Source organism: Lissotriton vulgaris, chromosome 6 (assembly GCF_964263255.1).
Source record: "Lissotriton vulgaris chromosome 6, aLisVul1.2, whole genome shotgun sequence".
Lineage (NCBI taxonomy): Eukaryota > Metazoa > Chordata > Amphibia > Caudata > Salamandridae > Lissotriton > Lissotriton vulgaris.
This window is the reverse complement of record NC_141694.1, coordinates 63,786,611-63,810,907: the sequence shown is the minus strand read 5'-3', so window position 1 is coordinate 63,810,907 and position 24,297 is coordinate 63,786,611. Positions and strand designations below refer to the sequence as shown.

The 24,297-nt window shown below is 50.1% G+C and overlaps 1 protein-coding gene across 1 annotated transcript in view; it reads left to right on the top strand.

The window, feature by feature from the left end:
• The window catches only part of LOC147706789 (exportin-5-like), a 1,247,062-nt gene that overhangs the window by 213,386 nt on the left and 1,009,379 nt on the right, over window positions 1–24,297 (top strand). The window contains exons 10-11 of the mRNA XM_086925922.1: window positions 21,671–21,796; window positions 22,090–22,180. Coding sequence (XP_086782048.1) covers window positions 21,671–21,796; window positions 22,090–22,180 — 217 coding nt within the window. The remainder of the gene's footprint in view (window positions 1–21,670; window positions 21,797–22,089; window positions 22,181–24,297) is intronic.

Sequence of the window (24,297 nt, the reverse complement as noted above, 5' to 3'; positions counted from 1 at the left end):
TACACTTGAACACAAAAATGTTTCACCTGTTGCATAGGTCAGACCCGCCGTTCTCTGAACACTTAACTCAAAACCACGGTCTAAAAACAATGAACACCTAATGCGCGCAAATAAAAGCAAACGAGCAGGGTGGTAAATATATTTGCAGTTGCAACCTCACCACTGCAGTTAAGTGTGTCGTTTAATATTCACGTGTAAATGCTTAAATAACCTTTATCACAAACTCCAAAATTACCTCTACAAATTAAAGTTTAGAATTTAAGTAAAAATGTTGAATTCTTACTGAAATTTGTTTAAAAATTACACCTAACCAATAAGGCTTATACATATACAAAGCATCCTGCCTTTAAAATTTCCTTTTGCAAACCAGCTCCTTTACAGTTCCTGCAGGCATATGCAGCACACTTCCCCCACTTGCAATAAACCTCCACCAAACGCAAAACTTTCCTACAAATGTAATCACGGCCTCGGGCGCTCCTACTAACATAAATTAACAAGTCGTTGTCACAAAGCTTCACAGGAAAGACCAGCGAGGCCATATGGACAGCAGGCAGCCACAACACATCTTCTCCACTACTCTTTTCCTACCATTTGTTTCTCCCGTCAGTGATTTGTTCCTCATATGTTTCCTTCCAATCTGGCCCTATCTTTCCACACAACTTAAAGCACTTTCTATAACATCCTCCTGTGTCCTGCACCTTTTCTTTTCTCAAATCCCTAGTTCCCCTTAAACTCCATTTTTTAAAAAAACATAAACTCTCCAGTTCTCCATATTTGCTTGTCTGCCCTTCTGCTAGACTCGCTTTTTGTGCCTTTCTTCCCCTGTTAGACTTGTTTTTTAGGTTGACCGGAAGTCCGAGATTTATTGTCTTAGTGTGGCAGCTTAAACCCGCCTCCCTCCTCGTCTCTCCTCCATTGGCTGGCTTCCTAAACGGAGGCCAGCCATTGGAGGAGAGAGCCGTCCCTCCAAAGAAGCTCCGTCTTTTTCGGATTTGGGGGCGTAAGTTTTGCTGTTCTTTAAACAGTGACGTCGTCCGTTACTCAGGACAGCAAAACCACGCCCCCGAATCCGAAAATGTTCAAAAAGCTTGAAGCCGCCATTGTTGCCCGATCGCGTCTGGCCCTTGCATCCCCGCCGCCGCCTGCCAGAAGACTGCAGTGTGCCTCTTGTATCCGAGATACTCAGAGCCTCCTCCTCGGCCACTTTCCCACTTTTTCCAGAGACCCCGTTCCTTTTCTTTCTCCGGGTCTCGGTTTACGTTTCACCTCCTAGCCCCCTCTGCCTCACAGATCTGTTCCCTTCCTGACCGGTCTTACTGCCTTCTTACCGCGCTCCTGACGCTCTCTGCCTGTCTCTCGCTCGCCTGTCTCTCGCTCTCCTCTCCCGCTCCCTCTCACAGCCCACCGCCTCACTCACACGTGCCTCAGCCCCGTCCCTCCCCTAGAGGCAGCGGTCGGAGGCGCCGGCAGTGCGGGCTTTCGTCCACCACAGAGTCTGGGGAGGGAACGGAGCCGGTTCGAGGGATGTGGGCTGCTGAATTCATATCTGTGCATAGATCGCCGCCTAGTGTTTGGTCCGGATGATTGCACATTGTTGTCCTGGAAGAGTCTTCGAAGTATCACGAGATAGGTGGCTCCTCCCCTGGACTACAGTACGCATGGGCATCGACTCCATCCCCAGATTGTTTTTTTCCGCCATTGGGTTCGGATGTGTTCGGTTCCCTCCTGTCTGAATCGATAGTTCTTAACTTTACTTTGCTTGAGACCAAAAGGTCTTTAGGACTTGCGTCGGTATTGTCTTTCGTTCGGGTTCGTAACTTCTCGGCTCCGAACCAACATTGTTCTTCCGCGTGCTTTCGGCGCGGCGGGGCCTAGTCGACGCTCCAGACTCTTCATCCATCATGGAACGAAGTCCATTCAAACGATGTCCGGTGTGTGCCTCGAAGTACCCACATATCGATGTACACCCGGTGTGCAACAAGTGCTTGTCACCGGACCACGACGAGGCCAAGTGTATGGCCTGTTACAGGTTCCGGTCCAAGAAAACACTCAAGCTCCGTCGAGCTGCGCGCTTGGAGGCCCAGCAATCTGCACCACTGCCTACGGACATCTTCGATGCTGGGGATGTCGTGGACGACGATATCCAGGAGATCACAGAATCTAACCCCGCGTCTGAGGTCGAGGACGACTACGACGCAGAGGCCGAGGATTTCGATGAAGTCGTCCAGGAGGTAGGGGACGACGACGGGGCCCTTGCCACCGTAGAGGATAGCTCGGACGAGGAGCTTCCTCAGACTGGCTCCGGGGCCGTCCAAATTCATACGGCCCAGGTCGAGGGATCTCCTTCGGGCCTTACCCGAGACCTTGATGTACGTTCCACGGCTCCGCCTTCCGGCCCGGCCACGGACATTGATACCGAATCACTCCCGGTACCTCCGAAACCGAAAGTGCGGATCGCGCTCGTCGGGTCGAAGGCTTCGGAGGCCTCGGCGCCGAAGAAATCGAAAATGGCCGTCGAGCCGAAGAGCCATGCCAAAATGGCCGACCCGAAGGCTACTACATCGAAGCCAAAGGTTAATGGGTCCGACGCAGCCGCATCGGCGCTGAAGACGGTCGACGCCGACAAGGGTCGACTCGATTGCAAGAAAACGGTCGACAACCCCAAGAAGTCCACTCTCGACCCGAAGAAGCGGCAGGACGACCCGAAGTCCCTCTCTGCCTCGCTTCCACTCGACAAGACCAAGGGGGCAACGCCGAGTGCGTCGACTCCGAAGGGTGCATCGTCGGTCTCCGCTCCAAAACCAGCCGCTAAAGACTCTGTCGAACAGGCTCGTCCATCCGCCTCGTTCACTAAAAAGGTTACGGAGTCCCTACAACGAATCAGGGAAGGGGCCGCAGCAGTCGAGCCGAAGGAACCTGTGCCGCCCAGGCCTCGGGAGAAACCGGCGAAGGCGCCTACGCCGATCCTTTTCACCTTGCCGCCTAAGACGGCGCCGAAGGCTTTCGCGGCTAAACCGGGGGTCGGCGTGCCCGAGAAGGTGTCTTCGACGCCAAAACAGTCGTTGGTGTTCCCTGGCCCACGGCAACGACCACTTGCAGAGGAGGAGCGTCAGGAGCATTTCATCGACGCCAACACGGGCAGACTTTCCCTCCTGAAGAGAAAAAACACCCCTGAACCACAATTGGAGTCGTACAAGATTCCACTCTAAAGGAAGATGGACTCTGCTGGTACTTCTGCCTTGATAGAGCCCATTTCGCCACAGGCTCACGAACTCTCGCCCACTCATTCCAATGTCGAGGCAGGTGAAGGCGACGACGAGGATGAGTACAGCTATCCCATCTACACAGACCCAGAGGATGTGACTGAACCATGGTCTGCTGGTGGCGGTCCTGGGGACCCGCATTCTGGACAGGAGCCTCAGCTTTTCTCAGCCAAAACTTCCCCCATTGGGGACTCTGCGGCTTTCAATGCCCTCATTGAGAGGGCAGCAGCCAATCACAACGTCGAGCTCCATGCTGACCTGGTGGACGTCCACTTCCTCTTTGACACCTTTTCGGTCCCTGAAAAGACTGTAAAGACTCTGCCAATGCTGAAGGGTGTTTTGAAGCACGCGGCTGAGGTGTTCAAAGAGCCCACCCGGGCGAGGGTCATCAACCCAAGAATCGACAAGAAGTACAAGGCGGCGCCTCTGGATTCCCTGGTTGTCTCCAATGCCCGCAAAAGAGCCAACTGGCAGACTACGGGTGATGCTCCTCCCCCAGACAAGGAATCAAAAGTCTTTGAGGTTTCAGGGAAGAGGGTGGCAGCGCAGGCAGCCAATATGTGGCGCATATCCAACACGCAGGCGCTACTAGCGCGTTATGACAGGGCACACTGATACTCTAGAGACCCTTTTACAGCATTTGCCCAATCAATATAAGGAAGCAGCAGAAATGTTAATACAGGAGGGGAAGCTTATCTCCAATGCTTCCATAAAGTGCGCACTGGACGTGGCCGACACCGCCGCACGCGCAATTAACACTAGCGTTATGCTTCGTAGACATGCATGGCTAAGGATATCTGGGTTCAACCCTGTAGGAAGGTACCTCCTGACTATGGTTGCCCCCAACTTTTTGCCCTGTGTTTTAGCTGGTTTTTGACATAGTCGACCTGGGACCCTGCCAATCAGGACCCCAGGCCTACTGCTCTCTCTTTAAAATGGATTCCATGTACCCTAGGTGCATTTCCAATTGGTACTGGGCCACCCTATCAGACCCTGTAACTCAGGGCATGGGTGTACCCAGGGCTGCCAGGGGCTGCAGCATGTATTATGCCACCCCTGGCTGGCCTCCTAAATTTGACACAACTGGCTGCATGACAGCTGGGGCAAAGTCGTGTAATCACCCTTTGCTGTAGGTGTAGTATACCTATACCTAACCCTAAAATTGACACCCAGATTCCTATCAGTCACTCCTATGGCAGGCCTTGACAATCCTGAAGGCAGAGTGCTTGGAATCGTGTGAGATGGTGCTCTGGCATGAGCTGAGCCTGTCTGCAGCTTGCGGAACCAAGTCCTAATAGCTGTTCCATGATATCGCATACCATATACTCTTAAGTGCATTATAATCCTCGCGGTTAAATGCTATCTTTGGTATTGCTTTATCAAAACATGTCGAGTAAGGTATCATACGAATTGGAATACTAACCCCTCGCCAATTCTGGCGACGGGGTTAGCATTCCACCCTTCTAGAGGGACACGACATGTATGTAACTGTGAACCCCGGATAAAGTTAACTGAAGCCTCAGCTCCACAAAATGGATGCTGCCACCACAGACACGAGTCTGACCCCCTGCAGCTGGGAGTCCTTCCAGCGAGGGGAGCCTGGACAAAGGGTTTCCTGTCAGGGGCGGTGCTAGCACCGTCCCAGACATGGTTTTGTGTATCCTGGGTAGGCAGGGCTTTACAGGAAGGTGACTGCTGAGTGGCACCCCGGTGCTCACTACGCATAGGCCAGTCTGAACCAGTTCCAGGGGCACACCAGCCCCTGGCCTGGGGAAGTCCGGCATGGCAGAGGGGTGTAACCACCCCCCTCCTAGTCCCACCCATAGGCAGGACCTAGTCACCGGGTCAGCCCCTTTTTTTAGTATAAAGATGGGAGCGGGCCCCCTGTTCAAATTAGATCATCTTTGGAATCAAGACACGACTTTCTGCAAAAGGACATCAAGATTTCTTCTTCAAGATTCTCCCTTGTGGCTAAGGAGTAGTCACCCTGCATCAAGCGGGCACCATCCTAAGAACACTGCGGTCTACTGCAAGTCCTTCATCACGAATCAGACGACCCAGCTCGACGAGACCCGGCTTCCCTGGCACCTCTGACCTCTACTCACCTCTCCAGCAAAGCTGAGAACTGTGAGTGCGACGAGACCTCGAGGGACCGACGATCGCCAAGACTGCACGACTTCTTTGCAACAAGCCCACCGTGTGCTCCACTGGTGAGTGCTTTGGGGTCCGAGAAGCTCCAACCCTGAGCAGCTCCAGCACCGAAGATCAGCCCTCCAGCATCTCCACGATCTGCGTGGGGCCCTTCTGCTTTTGCCTGCTCACCGCGCTGTGTGGCTACTAGCCGGCTGGCTTGTGGCCTTCTACACGACGCCCGACGACATCTCTGCTGCTGGTCTGGTTGCTCCAGACTGGCCCTTGCTTCCTTCTTCAAGAGAGGCACCCTGGACCCTCCTGGTCCACTCCAGACGCCATTTTGAGTCCACCGCGTGGGCTTGAATTTGCCAAGGCTTTGTTGCCCAATCCTGGGTCCAGCGACGCCGACAGCTTCAATCTTCAGGGGACAGCTCGCTCCTCCATCCTGGTCGCCGACAACGCCTCCTGGTCCGTGAGATCTGCGAGCACAGCGTCACCCACTCACCTAGTCGAGGTGACTACCATCCGGTGCCCTCCTGGTGCCACCTGACTACTGGCTAGTAGTCACAAACTTGGTCCCCTCTGCTTTCAGGTGTCATCTTCCATCGATCCAGGCTTGGATCCATCGAACTTTCTTCACTGGTCGCCTGCCAGCAACTTCTTTCTTCCAGGCTCCTGGTCCGTCTACGAGGATTCCCGACGTCTTTTGAGACCTATGCAGCTGCAGCCCCTGGGCTAGGTAACTTCGGCATTTCAGTGCCCCAGCATAGCCTCACTATCCAAGGGTCAGAATCCACTTTCGTTTTCCTCCTACCAGGTCGGGTTCGCCCGAGAACACTAACTTTGTCTTTACTAGCTACCATAGACTTTGTCCCGCATCACGCGTGAGAGTGCACACTCTGCACCCGAGTCCCCTGGGTCTCCTAGAAGTAATCTGAAGATTCTATAGTCTAGTAATTTCGCATTCCACTTTCAGAGTATATGGTTTTCCGTGCCCCTCGGGCATTTGTATATACTGTGCTAACTTAAGTATTTTCGTAAAGGTTTTGTTTTGTGCTTAGTACCCTGTCCTCATAAAGAGTACAGGGCTGTTGTGATTCTTAATAAATATCCTGTTTATTTTCATAACACTTGTGTGGTGTCCTTTCACTTTGTATTCAAGGGGTATATGTGTGGTATAACAGCTGGCTTAACACGCCGTCTCGAGTCTTTAGCCTTAGACTGCTCGTATCCACGCTACTAGGATGGCTGGTCTATAAGGTTGACTTACAACCAATCATCAATAGGGGTTGCTGGACTGATACATAGTGGTCACTAGAATAGTGAGCACTGCATATCAGGCCACCTTCTCACAAACCTGGACATTCAAACTACCATCTTGAACCAAACGGTCAACCCAGATCACCTGTTTGGCCCTGAGGTTGATACCACGCTTGAAAAGACGAAGGACACCGACACTGCAAAATCTATGGGTGCCTTGCAATCCCAGCAGTTTCGGAGTGGGTCCTTTCGTCGCTCCAATACTAGGGGCACCTCTAGGGGTCAACTCTCGCAGTCAGCGCAGTTCTACAAAAGCAACACCCAAACTTCTTATACCAACAAGGGTCGAGGTGGTTACCGCGGCAACAACACCAAGGGCAGAGGACGTGGCAACAACAGCTCCAGGTCCTCCACCGCCAACAAACAGTGACGCCTTGTCACTGCCCCCCGACCACGCAACACCGGTCGGGGGGAGACTCCAGCAGTTCCTGCCCGTGTGGAAGTCCATCACCACGGACAGGTGGGTCAGAACACTTGTCCAATTCGGTTATTGTCTGGAGCTCACATCCACTCCACCCAACATACCCCCAAGGCACCGTCCTATGTCCGGCGAGCGAGACTACATATGCGTCCGCTTCAGGAGTGCTTGGCACGTCAGTGGACTCAGGCTCACAACCAGTTGAAAGACCTAGTGTTGGTGAGCGGTCGGGCGTACAACTCTCTGCATTGGTGGAATCCACAAAACCTTTGCAAGGGCCGACCGTTTCAGGAGCCTGTGCCACAGATTATCCTGACAACGGACGCTTCTCTCCAAGGATGGGGAGCACATGTACTCCAATACACTGTGCAGGGACTGTAGGAGAGTAGGATCTGCAATCCTATGGACTGAACTGAAGAAGAAACTTTATTGTATTGTTAATTAAAACCATTACAAAAATACAGATATGATAATATACTAAAAACACACTGATGTGAGAATAATAAAATTTAGAATTGGTGATAAAAACAAGTGTCTTTCTGGGGTAAAGAATAACAATTTCCATGTTCAAGATTTTGCCTATGATCTTTGTTTTTTCTCAATGTTCGATAAATTTGATTGATCTACATATAAATTGGGGGTCTGTGGTGCATAATGTTTTTATAATCGCAGATCTACAGGTACGTGTTCCAAACTGCTTGAACTTGGCTTTCAACCAATTCCGACGTTCCTCTATGAGAGCCGGGCAGATGCAAATTAGGTGGATAAAGTCTTGCCTTGCTGCACCGCATAGCCCACACCCTTCGCTTTCTTGGGGCTTCCACTTAGGACGCTCGGCGTTGGTTGGCAAACTACCCAGCCTTATATTAAGATATTTATGTTTGATATAAGGCGAGAAGGTCAGATCCAGGTAGTGTGCCGGCACTAGTTTTTTGTATGATTGGATAGTCATCCAGGCATGTGACCTGAGACTGAAAGCTATTTTGTCATCCAACAATGAGTGTTTGATGGCTGCCTTCCTGACCACCTGTTTGAATAAAGGTACTTGGAGCTTGGTTTCCCAGAGTTCAATCAGGTTTGTTGTTTCCAATGAAATTTTGAGGTACTTGGCATAATTTGAATTTGGACATTTGATGATGGTTTCCCACATAGCACGATAGATCATGATCTCTTGGTGCATCCAGACATTATACCAGAATTTTATGGTCTCATACTTACTCAGTAGCACTTGAGATTTCAGGCCCAGTTCCAGTCTTACCTGCGCCGGGGATGCTTCACTTGGTAGTGCAAAGATGCGCTTATAAATTCTCATTTGCACCTTATCCAAAAGTTGTGCACTCTTGCCGTGGTGCAGTATGCTCCCGTAAGCTATCGTGGGAATAAGTTTGGCTTTCATTATTGTTAGCAGTGGCGAGACCAAAGGACCCTTGAGTTCAGTAGCTAAGCTCATGAAGGCGTGCATTAGGGCCATGCCCTTCTTTTCCATGCTGGTGAACTGTGCCTGGAAGTTAAGACGCTTATCCAGCAGTATTCCGAGATACTTGTAACTTCCCACCGCTTCAAGTTTGACATTGTCTATGGTAAATGTTTGTGGCGGTTTATGGCGTCGGGTTATGACCATGGTTTTAGTTTTCGCGCAATTTATTTCTATCATATTCTCTTTTGTGTAGCGGGTCAGCTCCTGTAGTAGCCGATGCAGGCCATTTCGTGTCTGGCTTAATAGGACCACATCATCGGCGTAAGATAGGTGGGTTACACGAAGCGTGCCCAGCCGAGGCGGATGGGCATTGACCAAATCGAGCCTTGATGTTAAATCTGCCATGAATAAATTGAAGAGGTGGGGAGCCAGCACACAGCCTTGCTTCAACCCATCAAAGGTGGGTATCTTCCTATGATCACCCAGACTTTTTGCTTTTGTTTCACTGGTTTACGACTTTCTCGGGCTGTAGGCCTGCTAATCAGACCCAGAGCCTAGCTGTTCTCTCGCTAAATTGATGTGTGTACCTTAGGTGCATTACCCAATTGGAACTGGGCCACCCTGTCAGACCCTGTAACTCAGGGCATCGGTGTACCCAGGGCCTACCAGGGGCTGAAGCATGTATTATGCCACCCCTGGATGGCCATCTAAATCTGACACAACTGGCTGCGCGACAGCTGGGGCAACGTGGCGTACTCGCTCGTTGCTGTAGGTATAGTATTCCTATATCTAACCCTAAAATGGACACCCGAGTTCCTATCAGTCACTCCTATGGCAGGCCTTGACAATCCTGAAGGCAGAGTGCGTGGAATCGTGTGAATTGGGCTCTGGCACGAGCCGAGCCCGGTTGCAGCTTGCGGAACCAAGACCCAATGGCTGTTCCATGATAACGCGTACTATATCAGTAACTTCGGTATAGCGTTATCAAGACATGTCGAGTAAGGTGCCATACGAATCGGGATGCTGCCCCCTCACCAATGCTGGCGACAAGGTTAGCATTCCACCCTTCTAGAGGGACACGACATGTACGTAACTGTGAACCCCGGTTAAAGTTAACTGAAGCCTCAGCTCCACAAAATGGACGCTGCCACCACAGACACGAGTCTGACCTCCTGCTGCTGGGAGTCCTTCCAGCGAGGAGAGGTTGGACAAAGGGTTTCCTGTCCGGGGCGGTGTTCGCACCATCCCAGACAGGGTTTTGTGTATCCTGGGTAGGCAGGGCTTTACAAGAAGGTGACTGCGGAGTGGCACCCCGGTGCTCACTACGCATCTGCCGGCTAGAACCAGTTCCAGGGGCGCGTAGCCCCTGACCTGGGGAAAGTCCGGCAAGGGAGAGGGGTGTAACTACCCCCCTTCCTGGTCCCACCCCTAGGGCGGGACCTAGTCATGTACCCACCCCTTTCTTTAGGATAAAGGCCCGAGCGGGGACCCTTCCAAATTAGATCATCTTTGAATCATGAACTACTTTCTACGAAAGGACATTCAAGACTCTTCTCAAGATTTCTCCCTTGTGGCTAAGGAGTAGTCACCCTGCATCCGCAGGCACCATCTAAGAACTCTGCGGTTTGCTGCAAGTCCTTCCTCAGGAATCCGACGACCCAGCTCGACGAGAACCGGCTTCCCTGGCACCTCTGACCTCTACCCACATCGTCAGCTCAGCTGAGATCTATGGGTGCGACGAGACCTCGAGGGACCGGCCATCATCAAAACCTGCACGCTTTCTTAACCAGCACAACCACCGAAGGAATCCTCTGGTGAGTGCTCTGGGGTCCGAGAAGCCCCGACCCTGAGCAGCTCCAGCACCGAAGTGCAGTCTCCCAGCATCACCACGATCTGCGTGGGGCCCTTCTGCTTTGCTGTTCAGCACGTTGTCCGATCACTAGCCGCTGGCTTGTGACTCTTTGACGACGAACGACAACCAACGTTGCTGGTCTGGTTGCTCCAGACTAGCCTTTTCTCCCTTCTGCGAGAGGAGCACCCCGGACCCTCCTGGTCCACTCAAGACGCCATTTTAGGCCCACCACGTGGCCCTGAAATCTGCCAAGGCTTGTTGCCCCAATCCTGGGCCCAGCGACGCCGACAGCATCAACCTTCGTGGGACAGCTCGCACCTCCATCCTGGTCGCCGACAACGCCTCCTGGTCCGTGAGACTGCCGAGCCTAGCGTCGCCCACTCACCTAGTCGAGGTGACGATCATCCGGTGCCCTCCTGGTACCCTCTGACTACTGGCTAGTAGTACGAACTTGGTCCCCTCTGCTTTCAGGTGTCATCTATCTCTGATCCAGGCTTGGATCTCTACAAACTATTCTCCACTGGTCGCCAGCCAGCAACTCCTTCCTTCCGGCTCCTGGCTCGTCAGCGAAGACCCCCGACGCCTGTAAGACTTGTGCAGCCGCAGCCCTTGTGGCTAGGTAACTTCGGCATTTCGGTGCCCGCATAGCCTCCTTACTTAAGGGTCCCGAGTCCCTCGCTTCCGACTTGCCTTATCGGGTCCGCCCGAGACCACTAAACTTTCCTTGCCCTCGGGCACTTGTATTGATTGTGCACTTGAAGTATTTTCCTAAGAGTTTCGTTGTGTGCTTAGTACCCTGTCCTCATAAAGAGTACAGGGCTGTTGTGATTCTAATAAATACACTGTTTATTTTCATAATACTTGTGTGGTGTCCTTTCACTTGGTGTTCAAGGGGTATGTGATGGTATAACAGCTGGCTTAACACGCCCTCTAGAGTTTAGCCCGAAGACTGCTCGTATCCACGCTACTAGGATAGCTGGTCTAAGGTTGACTTACAACCAATCACCATAAGGGTCGTTTGGACCGATGCATAGTGGTCGCTAGAATAGTGAACACTGCATATCGGGCCAACTTCTCCCAGGGACTATGGACGCAGCAACAGGGGAAGATGCACATCAATGTTCTGGAACTGATGGCAATCTTCATGGCACTAAAGGCCTTCAAAGTGCATCTATGCAACAAGGTCGTGTTGATCCGGACGGACAAAATGACGGCGATGTACTACATTCAGAAGCAGGGAGGCACCCACTCTCCGCAGCTGTCTCATCTGGCTCAGAGCATGTGGAAGTGGGCCATTCAGAGGAACATTTTCCTCATGGCGGAGCATCTCCCAGGCAAAGACAATCAGATGGCGGACCTGCTCAGCAGGCACAGCCACCAAATGCACGAGTGGGAGATACATCCATCAGTACTCCAGCCGTACTTCCAAAGGTGGGGTCATCCAGAGATCGACCTGTTCGCCACTCAGGAGAACGCAAAATGCCAAAGCTTCATCGCCAGATTCCCACACCCACTGTCGCAGGGCAATGCGATATGGATGAACTGGTCAGGCAAATTTGCTTACGCTTTTCCCCCAGCACCACTGATACCGCTGGTGGCACGCAAACTCAGGCAACACTCGATGACTCTCATCCTGGTTGCTCCAACATGGGCTCGTCAACCATGGTACACCACGTTTCTGGAACTGTCCGTGGTACCGCATCAGAGGCTACGTCTCACACCCAGCCTTTTGACGCAGAGCCATGGCGACATTCAGCACCCAGATCCGCAACAGCTCAACCTGGCGATCTGGCTCCTGAAGTCCTAGAGTTTGGCTACCTAAACTTACCTCCCAATTGCATGGACCTCATTCGGGAGGCAAGGAAGCCTACAACTAGAGCCTGCTACGCGGCAAAATGGAAGCGGTTTGCCATTTATTGTGCAAACCACAACATTAACCCGCTTGATGCTTCCATTCAAGACATCATCTGTTACCTGTTCCATCTATACAAGTGTAATCTGGCCTATACTTCCATTCGCATTCATCTGTCGGCGATGGCCGCGTATCTCCAAAATAGACAACACCTTTCGCTCTTCAAGGTGCCTGCGATCAAAACTTTTTTGGAAGGCCTCAAACGAGTCATTCCGCCACGGACTCCACCAGCTCCTGAGTGGAACCTCAATGTGGTTCTTACCAGACTGATGGGTCCTCCCTTTGAACCACTGCATTCCTGCGAGATTCAGTTCTTGACGTGGAAAGTGGCTTTCCTCGTAGCACTTACATCGCTACGGAGGGTCAGTGAATTGCAAGCCCTCACAATCCAAGAGCCATTTATCCAAATTCATTCCAACAGGGTGGTGCTCCGCACTAACCCTAAGTTCCTGCCCAAGGTTGTGTCTCAGTTCCACATCAACCAAACAATCAAATTACCTGTTTTCTTTCAAAATCCTGAGTCCCTGGCGGAGCGGATGCTCCACACCCTTGACGTTAAGCGGGCCCTATTGTATTACATTGATAGGACCAAGGATTTTAGAAAGACTAAACAACTCTTTGTCGCCTTTGCGCCACAGCACAAAGGTAACCCTATTTCCAAGGCTGGTATTGCTAGGTGGATCGTTAAATGTATCCAAATCTGCTATGCAAAAGCAAAACGCACTCTTACCATTCCACCAAGAGCCCACTCCACCAGGAAGTTGGGGGCCTCTATGGCTTTCCTTGGAAACATTCCCTTAGAGGACATATGTAGAGCAGCCACATGGTCTACCACACACACATTTACTAAGCATTACTGTGTTGATGTGCACTCCAAACAGCAGGCAGTTGTAGGGCAGGCTGTTCTCAAGACACTTTTCCAAACTGCTGCAGCTGGCACGGGCGGCCGCCGTTAATGGAGGGACTGCTATGTATTCTATGCACAGATATGAATTCAGCAGCCCACATGCCTCGAACCGAATATGCTACTTACTAGTATGCATCTGTTCTTGGCATGTAGGGCTGCTGACATTCATATCGCCTGCCCTCCTCCCCGGCGCCTGTAGCAGCTGCAGTATTCACATATATACTCATGGCATGGTCACCATTCACTGAGTTTCAATCCATCTTGGCCACAATGGCTAAAAACAATCTGGGGATGGAGTCGATGCCCATGCGCACTGTAGTCCAGGGGAGGAGCCACCTATCTCGTGATACTTCGAAGACTCTTCCAGGACAACAATGTGCAATCATCCGGACCCAACACTAGGCGGCGATCTATGCACAGATATGAATGTCAGCAGCCCTACATGCCAAGAACAGATGCATACTAGTAAGTAGCATATTCGTCGCTGGCCGCAGCATGAGGGGGAACCAGCAGCAATGAAGGCGAGCAGCGCGAGAGGCGCCCACCGGCCCCCAAACAAGGCGCTAGCCAGGTAAGCCTGATGCCAGCCCAGATCTATACCTCTGTAACTGTCTTTAAAAGCCAAATCAAGACCGTGCATAGAAGTATTCCATGTGTGACAGACTCCAGAATTCAAATTAAAAACAGAGGAAAGGACTTGAACTTGGTAAATGAATCGTATTGTGACGTGTTTAAAGTATTGTATTAATGATTATTTCATTCTATCAAAAGTCCGTCCCGAGCACACAGTGTGCTCGGGGCGGACTTTTGATTTGCAGTCTCTTCTAGCGTCCATGGCACCCCATGTCTTAGTCTCCTCTGTATTCCACGTCTCTTCAGTGTCCTCCCGAGCCCGTGTCTCACTGCATGCTCGGTGTCCCCCATGTGTCCCTTCGTATATATCTCCCTTGGTCTGTGTTTGCCTCGTCCCAGTCTTCCAGTATCCCTGGTCCTTTTAGTTTCCCTGTTTCCATGTCTACATTTGACCTGGTAACATGAGGATGAAAATGACCCTAGAGTGCAAACTAGTTTCCTGTAAACACTGGTACTGTGTGGTAACACCTCACCAGCGCTGTGTGGTAACACAGCGCTAATTACAAGTGAATCCCCGTGGATTGAGAATTAACAGTGCGGACCATGATTTTCCATGTGAAATTGTGTCAGGCATTCCCTAATCCCATGAGTATTACTGCTTACGTTTACCACTCGCTTGTTACAGGTGGTAACTGGGAGCGGTGGATGTGGTGCAGGGTGGGCGATGCGGACGATGTCCACGACAGGCAGTGGCGGGCGGGTAGGGGGGCATTCCATGCTCCCTCGTCAAGCTATAGGAAGGGTCAGACGGGACCCTGCATCCATGCCTGGCTCCGCGTGCTTCCAAATCCACGTCATTTTACAAGAAGAATTTTCGAACCAGTAAAATATGTCCGGTGTCCCCTCACCTGGAACATCTGGATGTAGAAGCTCAAGGCCTATTGTGATTGGATGGTGTGTATTTCACCCAGAAATTCTGCTACACCTGGCACGTAATCGGGTACTTGGTGACATCCTGTGTTTCTCTCCAGTGCTTTCATCTCATGACGCCCCCATGTCCTCTCTGTAGGAAGGTACCTCCTGACTATGGTTGCCCCCAACTTTTTGCCCTGTGTTTTAGCTGGTTTTGGACATAGTCGACCTGGGACCCTGCCAATCAGGACCCCAGGCCTACTGCTCTCTCTTTAAAATGGATTCCATGTACCCTAGGTACATTTCCAATTGGTACTGGGCCACCCTATCAGACCCTGTAACTCAGGGCATGGGTGTACCCAGGGCTGCCAGGGGCTGCAGCATGTATTATGCCACCCCTGGCTGGCCTCCTAAATTTGACACAACTGGCTGCATGACAGCTGGGGCAAAGTCGTGTAATCACCCTTTGCTGTAGGTGTAGTATACCTATACCTAACCCTAAAATGGACACACAGATTCCTATCAGTCACTCCTATGGCAGGCCTTAACAATCCTGAAGGCAGAGTGCTTGGAATCGTGTGAGATGGTGCTCTGGCATGAGCTGAGCCTGTCTGCAGCTTGCGGAACCAAGTCCTAATAGCTGTTCCATGATATCGCATACCATATACTCTTAAGTGCATTATAATCCTCGCGGTTAAATGCTATCTTTGGTATTGCTTTATCAAAACATGTCGAGTAAGGTGTCATACGAATTGGAATACTAACCCCTCGCCAATTCTGGCGACGGGGTTAGCATTCCACCCTTCTAGAGGGACACGACATGTATGTAACTGTGAACCCCGGTTAAAGTTAAACGAAGCCTCAGCTCCACAAAATGGATGCTGCCACCACAGACACGAGTCTGACCCCCTGCAGCTGGGAGTCCTTCCAGCGAGGGGAGCCTGGACAAAGGGTTTCCTGTCAGGGGCGGTGCTAGCACCGTCCCAGACATGGTTTTGTGTATCCTGGGTAGGCAGGGCTTTTCAGGAAGGTGACTGCGGAGTGGCACCCCGGTGCTCACTACGCATAGGCCAGTCAGAACCAGTTCCAGGGGCACACCAGCCCCTGGCCTGGGGAAGTCCGGCAGGGGAGAGGGGTGTAACCACCCCCCTCCTGGTCCCACCCATAGGCAGGACCTAGTCACCGGGTCAGCCCCCTTTTTTAGTATAAAGATGGGAGCGGGCCCCCTGTTCAAATTAGATCATCTTTGGAATCAAGACACGACTTTCTGCGAAAGGACTTCAAGATTTCTTCATCAAGATTCTCCCTTGTGGCTAAGGAGTAGTCACCCTGCATCCGCAGGCACCATCCTAAAGAACACTGCGGTCTGCTGCAAGTCCTTCATCACAAATCCGACGACCCAGCTCGACGAGACCCGGCTTCCCTGGCACCTCTGACCTCTACTCACCTCTACAGCAAAGCTGAGAACCGTGAGTGCGACGAGACCTCGAGGGACCGACGATCGCCAAGACTGCACGACATCTTTACAACAAGCCCACCGTGTCCTCCACGGGTGAGTGCTTTGGGGTCCGAGAAGCCCCGACCCTGCGCAGCTCCAGCACCCAAGGTCAGCCTCCCTGCATCTCCACGATCTGCGTGGGGCCCTTCTGCTGTTTGCTGTGCACCGCGTTGTTTGGCTACTAGCCGGCTGGCTTGTGGCCTTCTGAACGACGCCCGACGACATCACTGCTGCTGGTCTGGTTGCTCCAGACTGGCCCTTGCTTCCTTCTTCAAGAGAGGCACCCCGGACCCTCCTGGTCCACTCCAGACGCCATTTTAGGTCCACCGCGTGGGCTTGAATTTGCCAAGGCTTTGTTGCCCAATCCTGGGTCCAGCGACGCCGACAGCTTCTATCTTCGTGGGACAGCTCGATCCTCCATCCTGGTCGCCGACAACGCCTCCTGGTCCGTGAGATCTCCGAGCACAGCGTCACCCACTCACCTAGTCGAGGTGGCTACCATCCGGTGCCCTCCTGGTGCCCACTGACTACTGGCTAGTAGTCTCGAACTTGGTCCCCTCTGCTTTCAGGTGTCATCTTCCATCGATCCAGGCTTGGATCCACCGAACTTTCTTCACTGGTCGCCTGCCAGCAACTTCTTTCTTCCAGGCTCCTGGTCCGGCAACGAGGATTCCCGACGCCTTTTGAGTCCTATGCAGCTGCAGCCCCTGGGCTAGGTAACTTCGGCATTTCGGTGCCCCAGCATAGCCTCACTATCCAAGGGTCAGAATCTACTTTCATTTTCCTCCCACCAGGTCGGGTTCGCCCGAGAACACTAACTTTGCAAATTCTAGCTACCATAGACTTTGTCCCGCATCTCGCGTGAGAGTGCACACACTGCACCCGAGTCCCCTGGGTCTCCTAGAAGTAATCTAACGATTCTATAGTCAAGTCCTAGCGATTCCAAAGGCTATTAGTACTGTACTTACCTGCTAGTAATTTCGCATTCCACTTTTCAAGTATATGGTTTTCCGTGCCCCTCGGGCATTTGTATATACTGTGCTAACTTAAGTATTTTTGTAAGAGTTTTGGTTTGTGCTTAGTACCCTGTCCTCATAAAGAGTACAGGGCTGTTGTGATTCTTAATAAATAACTGTTTATTTTCATAACACTTGTGTGGTGTCCTTTCACTTGGTGTTCAAGGGGTATATGTGGTATAACAGCTGGCTTAACACGCCCTCTCGAGTCTTTAGCCTTAGACTGCTCGTATCCACGCTACTAGGATAGCTGGTCTATAAGGTTGACTTACAACCAATCATCAATAAGGGTTGCTGGACTGATACATAGTGTTCACTAGAATAGTGAGCACTGCATATCAGGCCACCTTCTCACACTCTCGAAGTATCCCCAGTGCTGTTTTGAGTCTCACTATGTCTGCTAATGTTGTACTGGGTCTTTACTGAGGTTCCCCAGAGCGTTCTCTGTCTTGTAAGTGTATCCCCATGTCAGCGTCTCCCTGTGTTATTTGATTCTCCTTGTTTGTATCTCCCGTGTCTTGGTCTCTCAAAGAAGGTGTCTCCCCATGTTGATGTTTTGCTGCATCTCAGTGCCTGATTTGTAAAACAATCCGTGCCAGAGCTCTAAGTTTGACTCAGAAGGCCACCGCCAGAGCTACGAATATTATCAGAGGGGCCGAATAAGAAGGCAGACTACATAGTCTCGATTGAACCTCATGCTTTATTTATTCACCCCCATACACTTGTGCCTTAATATCTCACTCGTGCATGTTCTTTTTTTTTTCTTTCTCCATTTTCACTGTTTTCCCTCTTTCACTTTGTCATTCCTTCTGTTGCATGTTTTGATGTCTCTAATTCCTGGCATTCCCGCTGCCTGTGAAAAAGGCAGGCCCGACCCCCTGCCTGGCTTGATTTAAACAGCCCGGTGTATTTTCTCCCCTTCATCCTCCCGTGAATAAAAGATAACCTGACAATTCCGTCAGGCGGAGCAGCCAGACGACGCCCAAGCAAACCAGCAGCACAGCGAGGAAAAAAGCTATAAAAAGAGAAGCTTTGCACAAAAAAGCTATTCTACTCGCTGAGCAGTCTGTGGATTTCTATTTGTGACTACCATTTTTTTTTATTAACAATAAAATCTTTTTCTGCTCCTTTTGCGTGCGAATGATGGTGGATTTCTTTGAAGACATTTTATGCAAAGCACACTCTCACTACCTCACAACTGCTCTCTCTCTCTCTCTAACTCACTACCTCACTCTCTCTCTCTCTATCTCACTAACTCACTTTCACTCTTTCACTACCTCACTCTCTCTCTCTAGCTCTCTACATCACAACCTCACTCTAGTTCTATCTCACTACCTCAGAACATCCCACTACCTCACTCTTTCACTACCTCACTCTCTCTCTCTCACTACCTCACTCTCTCTCTGCTAATGCAATAGGTTTTGCATATGCAAGCAATTAAGCTATTGCCAATATAAATGACAATGCCATTTATTTAGGGATACAAAATAAAAATGAGCAAAGCCAATAGCTCTACCTATAATATTGCCGAGACCATTGCATTGTAAATGCTTGTTGTGCTTTTCTGCCCCTATTAGACTCGTTTTTTCCCTTGTTTTTCTGCCCTTCTGCCCTCTTAGACCCGTTTTTTGTGCCCTTTTGCCCCTGTTAGACTCGTTTTTTGTCCCTTTCTGCCCCTATTAGACTCGTTTTTCCCCTTGTTTTTCTGCCCTTCTGCCCTCTGTTGGACTCGCTTTTTCTGACCTTCTGCCCTCTGTTAGACTCTGTTTTTCCCACTTGCAACCCCAGCATCACTCAGCGCAAACCCTGCATCACTCGGCGCAAACCCTGCATCACTCGGCGCAAACCCTGCATCACTCGGCGCAACCCCTGCATCACTCGGCGCAACCCCTGCATCACTCGGCGCAACCCCTGCATCACTCGGCGCAACCCCTGCATCACTCGGCGCAACCCCTGCATCACTCGGCGCAACCCCTCCATCACTCGGCGCAACCCCTGCATCACTCGGCGCAACCCCTGCATCACTCGGCGCAACCCCTGCATCACTCGGCGCAACCCCTGCATCACTCGGCGCAGCCCCTGCATCACTCGGCGCAGCCCCAGCATCACTCGGCGCAGCCCCGGCATCACTCGGCGCAGCCCCGGCATCACTCGGCGCAGCCCCGGCATCACTCGGCGCAGCCCCGGCATCACTCGGCGCAGCCCCGGCATCACTCGGCGCAGCCCCGGCATCACTCGGCGCAGCCCCGGCATCACTCGGCGCAGCCCCGGCATCACTCGGCGCAGCCCCGGCATCACTCGGCGCAGCCCCGGCATCACTCGGCGCAGCCCCGGCATCACTTGGCGCAGCCCCAGCACCACGCACAACCACCACAGCTTCACTCGGCGCAGCCCCAGCACCACGCACAACCACCACAGCTTCACTCGGCGCAGCCCCAGCACCACGCACAACCACCACAGCTTCACTCGGCGCAGCCCCAGCACCACGCACAACCACCACAGCTTCACTTGGCGCAGCCCCAGCACCACGCACAACCACCACAGCTTCACTCGGCGCAGCCCCAGCACCACGCACAACCACCACAGCTTCACTCGCCGCAGCCCCAGCACCACGCACAACCACCACAGCTTCACTCGGCGCAGCCCCAGCACCACGCACAACCACCACAGCTTCACTCGGCGCAGCCCCAGCACCACGCACAACCACCACAGCTTCACTCGGCGCAGCCCCAGCACCACGCACAACCACCACAGCTTCACTCGGCGCAGCCCCAGCACCACGCACAACCACCACAGCTTCACTCGGCGCAGCCCCAGCACCACGCACAACCACCACAGCTTCACTCGGCGCAGCCCCAGCACCACGCACAACCACCACAGCTTCACTCGGCGCAGCCCCAGCACCACGCACAACCACCACAGCTTCACTCGGCGCAGCCCCAGCACCACGCACAACCACCACAGCTTCACTCGGCGCAGCCCCAGCACCACGCACAACCACCACAGCTTCACTCGGCGCAGCCCCAGCACCACGCACAACCACCACAACATAAATAAAAATTAATATCATTTACAATACCAAAACATCAAACTTTCCTAATGCGAGACCTATTGCATTGCAAATGCTTGTTATATCTTGTCTGGTTTCCTTTGTCTTCTTTCTTATCCATTGTGTTTCTTCCCTGACTTTCTCTGTTGCTTTGTCTGCTTTGCGGTTTCCACATCTCACACTTCCTCATGTTCTCTCAATCTTATTTCTAAAAAGGTATTCAGCACATGCTCTGAGGAGCCTAATTTGCTTGTTTGCCATTGAATGGACCTAGATACTGTGTTTTACTGTTCATTTTCATGACAAAATCTACGATATACATCTGTTCAAATTATATGTATTGTGGCCATGGTCAAATGCTACATTTGTCACGTAGAAACCACTGGTCATGGTTAGTTAAGAATGTTTTTGTTTTGCCATAGTAGCGGTAGAGCTGTTTTTTCTGAACTTAAAACTTTCGGTACCATTGGTTGGTGAATTTGACAAATTATATTTTCTTTTTGTTTTCAGCATTCATTGTTTTTTCAGCTTTCTCGGTTTTCATGGCCAGACATCAGGCATTTTGTTTCGCTACATATATTGCTTGGCCTTGCACCCTCATCCCATACCTGTTACTATAGCGTTCAATTTAACATTGCACTGTTAAACCACTGAATTTTTGCTGCAATTTCTGATTCCTAAATGCTGTAGTCCAGTCTGCTTACCATTAACCTAAATGAATTAATGTTGAAATGTTAATTTTCATCTTCCTACTTTGGATTCTTGCAACACTTGTGGATTTCATTTTGGCCACTAGGTTTCCACTGACCTGTCTGCATGTGCTGCTCTTTGTGGCCTACGATATCCTGCACTGCTGAATCCTGTTCTTTTCATTTGTTTACTTTAGAGGCTGTCGCAGTCATGGGAATTCTTTGGTATATTTATTCCGTTATTGTGTCTCTCGTTCACCATGAATTTCCCAAATCAAAAAATAATAATTTTGGAATCAGGCCATCACTTGACAAGCACCAAGACTATGGAGCCCTGTAATATTCAATCCTGATCTGCTATGCTTTGGAAAACAACCTATCTATCCATACTCTACCTTGATGTTTGCATTAGTTCCCCTGCCTTTTCTTCTACCTCGCCTTCATATTCAGATTGGTCATGCAGGAGGTATATGCCGGTCCATTGTCCATCTGGCTAGGTCAACACTTTTCAGATACCTTAATTAATAAATAAAGTTGTTTGGAAGAGATGGTATTTGTGCCAATGGAAATATTATTTATGTGATTACAGTAAATGAAAATACAGCATTTACTTCATTAATTTTTGCTCAGACTGTCCTTAATTGAGGAGCATTTTTGGTGAGGCAATGCTGCTCACGATGTAACACATTTTCTTGTTTTTTTTTTCGTTAGTTCCTGCGTTCTTCCACCCAGATTACCTGGAAAACCTTCTTAAAGCATAAAGTCTTTTCTAGTGATACTGTATTGCTCTCGAAGTTCCCAAAGTATCTTCAGGCTACAACAATAAACCTGCTCAAGGTATGATTTTTTTACAGAATTTCATAGTTTTGCCTGCTTTCTTTGGGTGTGTTTTTTTTCAGACTCCTTCGACCAGGTGTCTTTTTGTTAAATTAGGAGTTAGCAAGAGCTGAACTATGTTTTTTAATTCTACTGTATCCCACGTTTGGAAATACCTCCATGCTTTGATTCCTACTTTGTTTTGAGTGTTGTGGTAATTGAAACTGGCTCCTGATTGGCCATCTTAAGGTTGAAAGATTTTCATACTACTGCCACCTTTTTATAATTTTGGGACTTTCTACTCTCATTTGCAGGTTGGCTTTCCTTCTAAAAATGACAGTCCCAGCTGTGAATATTCACGTATGGACTTCGACAGTGATGAAGATTTTATCGAATTCTTCAAAAGTAAGCATCACAAGTCCAGTGTGGTTCTTGTTAAGTATAAACCTTGTACTAATAACACTAAAGAAGATGTCCCCCCCCCCCAAATGGTAACTCATTATAATCTGTAGCACCGGTTCTCTTAGTAGATATTAATACATGCCAGGCAGTCTCCTCCGTTTGGTCCTATGGCTAGGATCATTCACCTGTCAATACATACCCCCAATCCCCACAATACCCTCCCCTCCCCTCCCCTCCCTTCCCTTCCCCTCCCTTCCCCTCCTCAAACCCCTCCACGATACTACCAGGTTATCCCCATTTACATAAAAGTCAACTTGATCATGCAATTCTAGCTTGCATTTACCTACTTTTGGGGTGAGTAAGGTTCCAAGTATAACTGTATTTTATTTTTGACCATTTTGCTTAATTGTGATTAAATGGGGTGTATTCTATTCTGTGGTTGTGCAGCCCACCGTATAATTCACCACCTCCTCTAGGATCCTTGGGGTTAGTCTGTCAAACCCTCAGCTCAATCCTGGGTAGCTGTTGCACTGAGCAGCAAGACTTACTCAAAAGAACAAGTGCAAAGCATTTAAAAAGCACCAAAACAATTGGAGAAATCAACACAACTCTCAAGAAATCCAACATCAATTTATAAAAATAGATAGACTGTATTTTTATAAGAATATAGACACTAGAACTAAAAAGATCTACCACAGGGTTCTGGAGATATAGATTGTACAAGAAATGATTAATCAATGCAATTTTACTCCGCCTTGAACAAGCCTTGGAAAAGTCAACTAAGTGGACACTTAGAAACTTTTTTCATCAAAACGTAGGTTAGTGTCAATGTGGTCGATTCGAAGTACTCTGAGCAGGGAGCTCCTTGGGTGGACAAGCAAGGTCCTCAAGAACAGTTACCTTCAACGGTGTAGCAGCTTCAGCAGTCCCAGGCTATTTATCCACTTTGTAATGCATCCCGATGGAGTGGCCCTGATGCAGCATTCCGAAGATGCTTTGATGCTGTGGATGCGAAGCAGTCGCTGAGAGTCTTCCTGCAGGGATTTCTTGGTCCACGAAGATAGTGAGGGGTCCTGGGTGCACGGTGAACGTGCAGTGAAGTCCTCGCCAATATGGAAAAGGTCTACCAGTCTCCCATTGTCGTCGCAGGTGAATCCTTCCTGCGTCAATAACTTTCCTTTTTGAGTTTCCCAGCATCCCTTCTACAGACCTCTTGGGCTCGGTGAACTAGAGTGCAACTCTGTGCTTCAGGTCTTCGTCCTGGATTCAGCACAGCAATGGTGATAGTTGTTTTAAAACATTGTGCTACCAACTTGCCCCAGCAGTCTTCTTCATCTGTTGCAGTTTGTGAAATCTAGAATCTTTGTTCAAATAAAACATAAATATGTCCTAAGGCAATGGTCGTTTTAAGAAACGTGCCAGGCATTCCACTCAAAAGTAAATTCAAACTTGCATATTCATCATTCTGTTTGTATAACACAAATTCTGTAGTAGGGAATCTCTGTGTATAGTCATAATCTAGTGAATAGTCCCGCCCATGTGCGTGGACCCCGGAGCAATCAAAAATAATCTCTTAAGGTGTCGGAAAATGCAGAACTGCACAGACACTTAAGAGAGAATTAAAGACCGATAATGCAGCCTATATAACCAGGCTACACTGTCCAGTACTTCAACTAGAAATTCCACCAAAAATCCACAAACAGCAAAGTCTGTCCAGATTTCCCTTGCTTCAGCAGAAAAAACCTTCTGGAATGATAGAGAGGAAGACCTGGACAGACCAGCCCCATAGGCTGCCATTATGTGGCTCAAAACAGGATACTGTGCCTTTAAGAGAACTTTCCAGAACTTCACAATATCCCAGAATGCACTGCAGGTCCCTTTTACTTTCAGTTCTTTTTTCCGGCTCCTGCAAGCAGGACCCTGGAGCATTGAGCTCTCCCTTTTCAAGGATTTATTGGTGATTTTTCACTTTTGTTCAAGTATTTGAGTGCTTTTCTAAAGTACTTTTGTGCCTTTCTTGTTAATCCTTTGGTGCACTCTTTGATTTTCAATATGCCTGCATTATTTGTCAAATGTCCAGAGTGCTCCAGGAAGAAGGCCAAATCGGATCCTCATGAGGT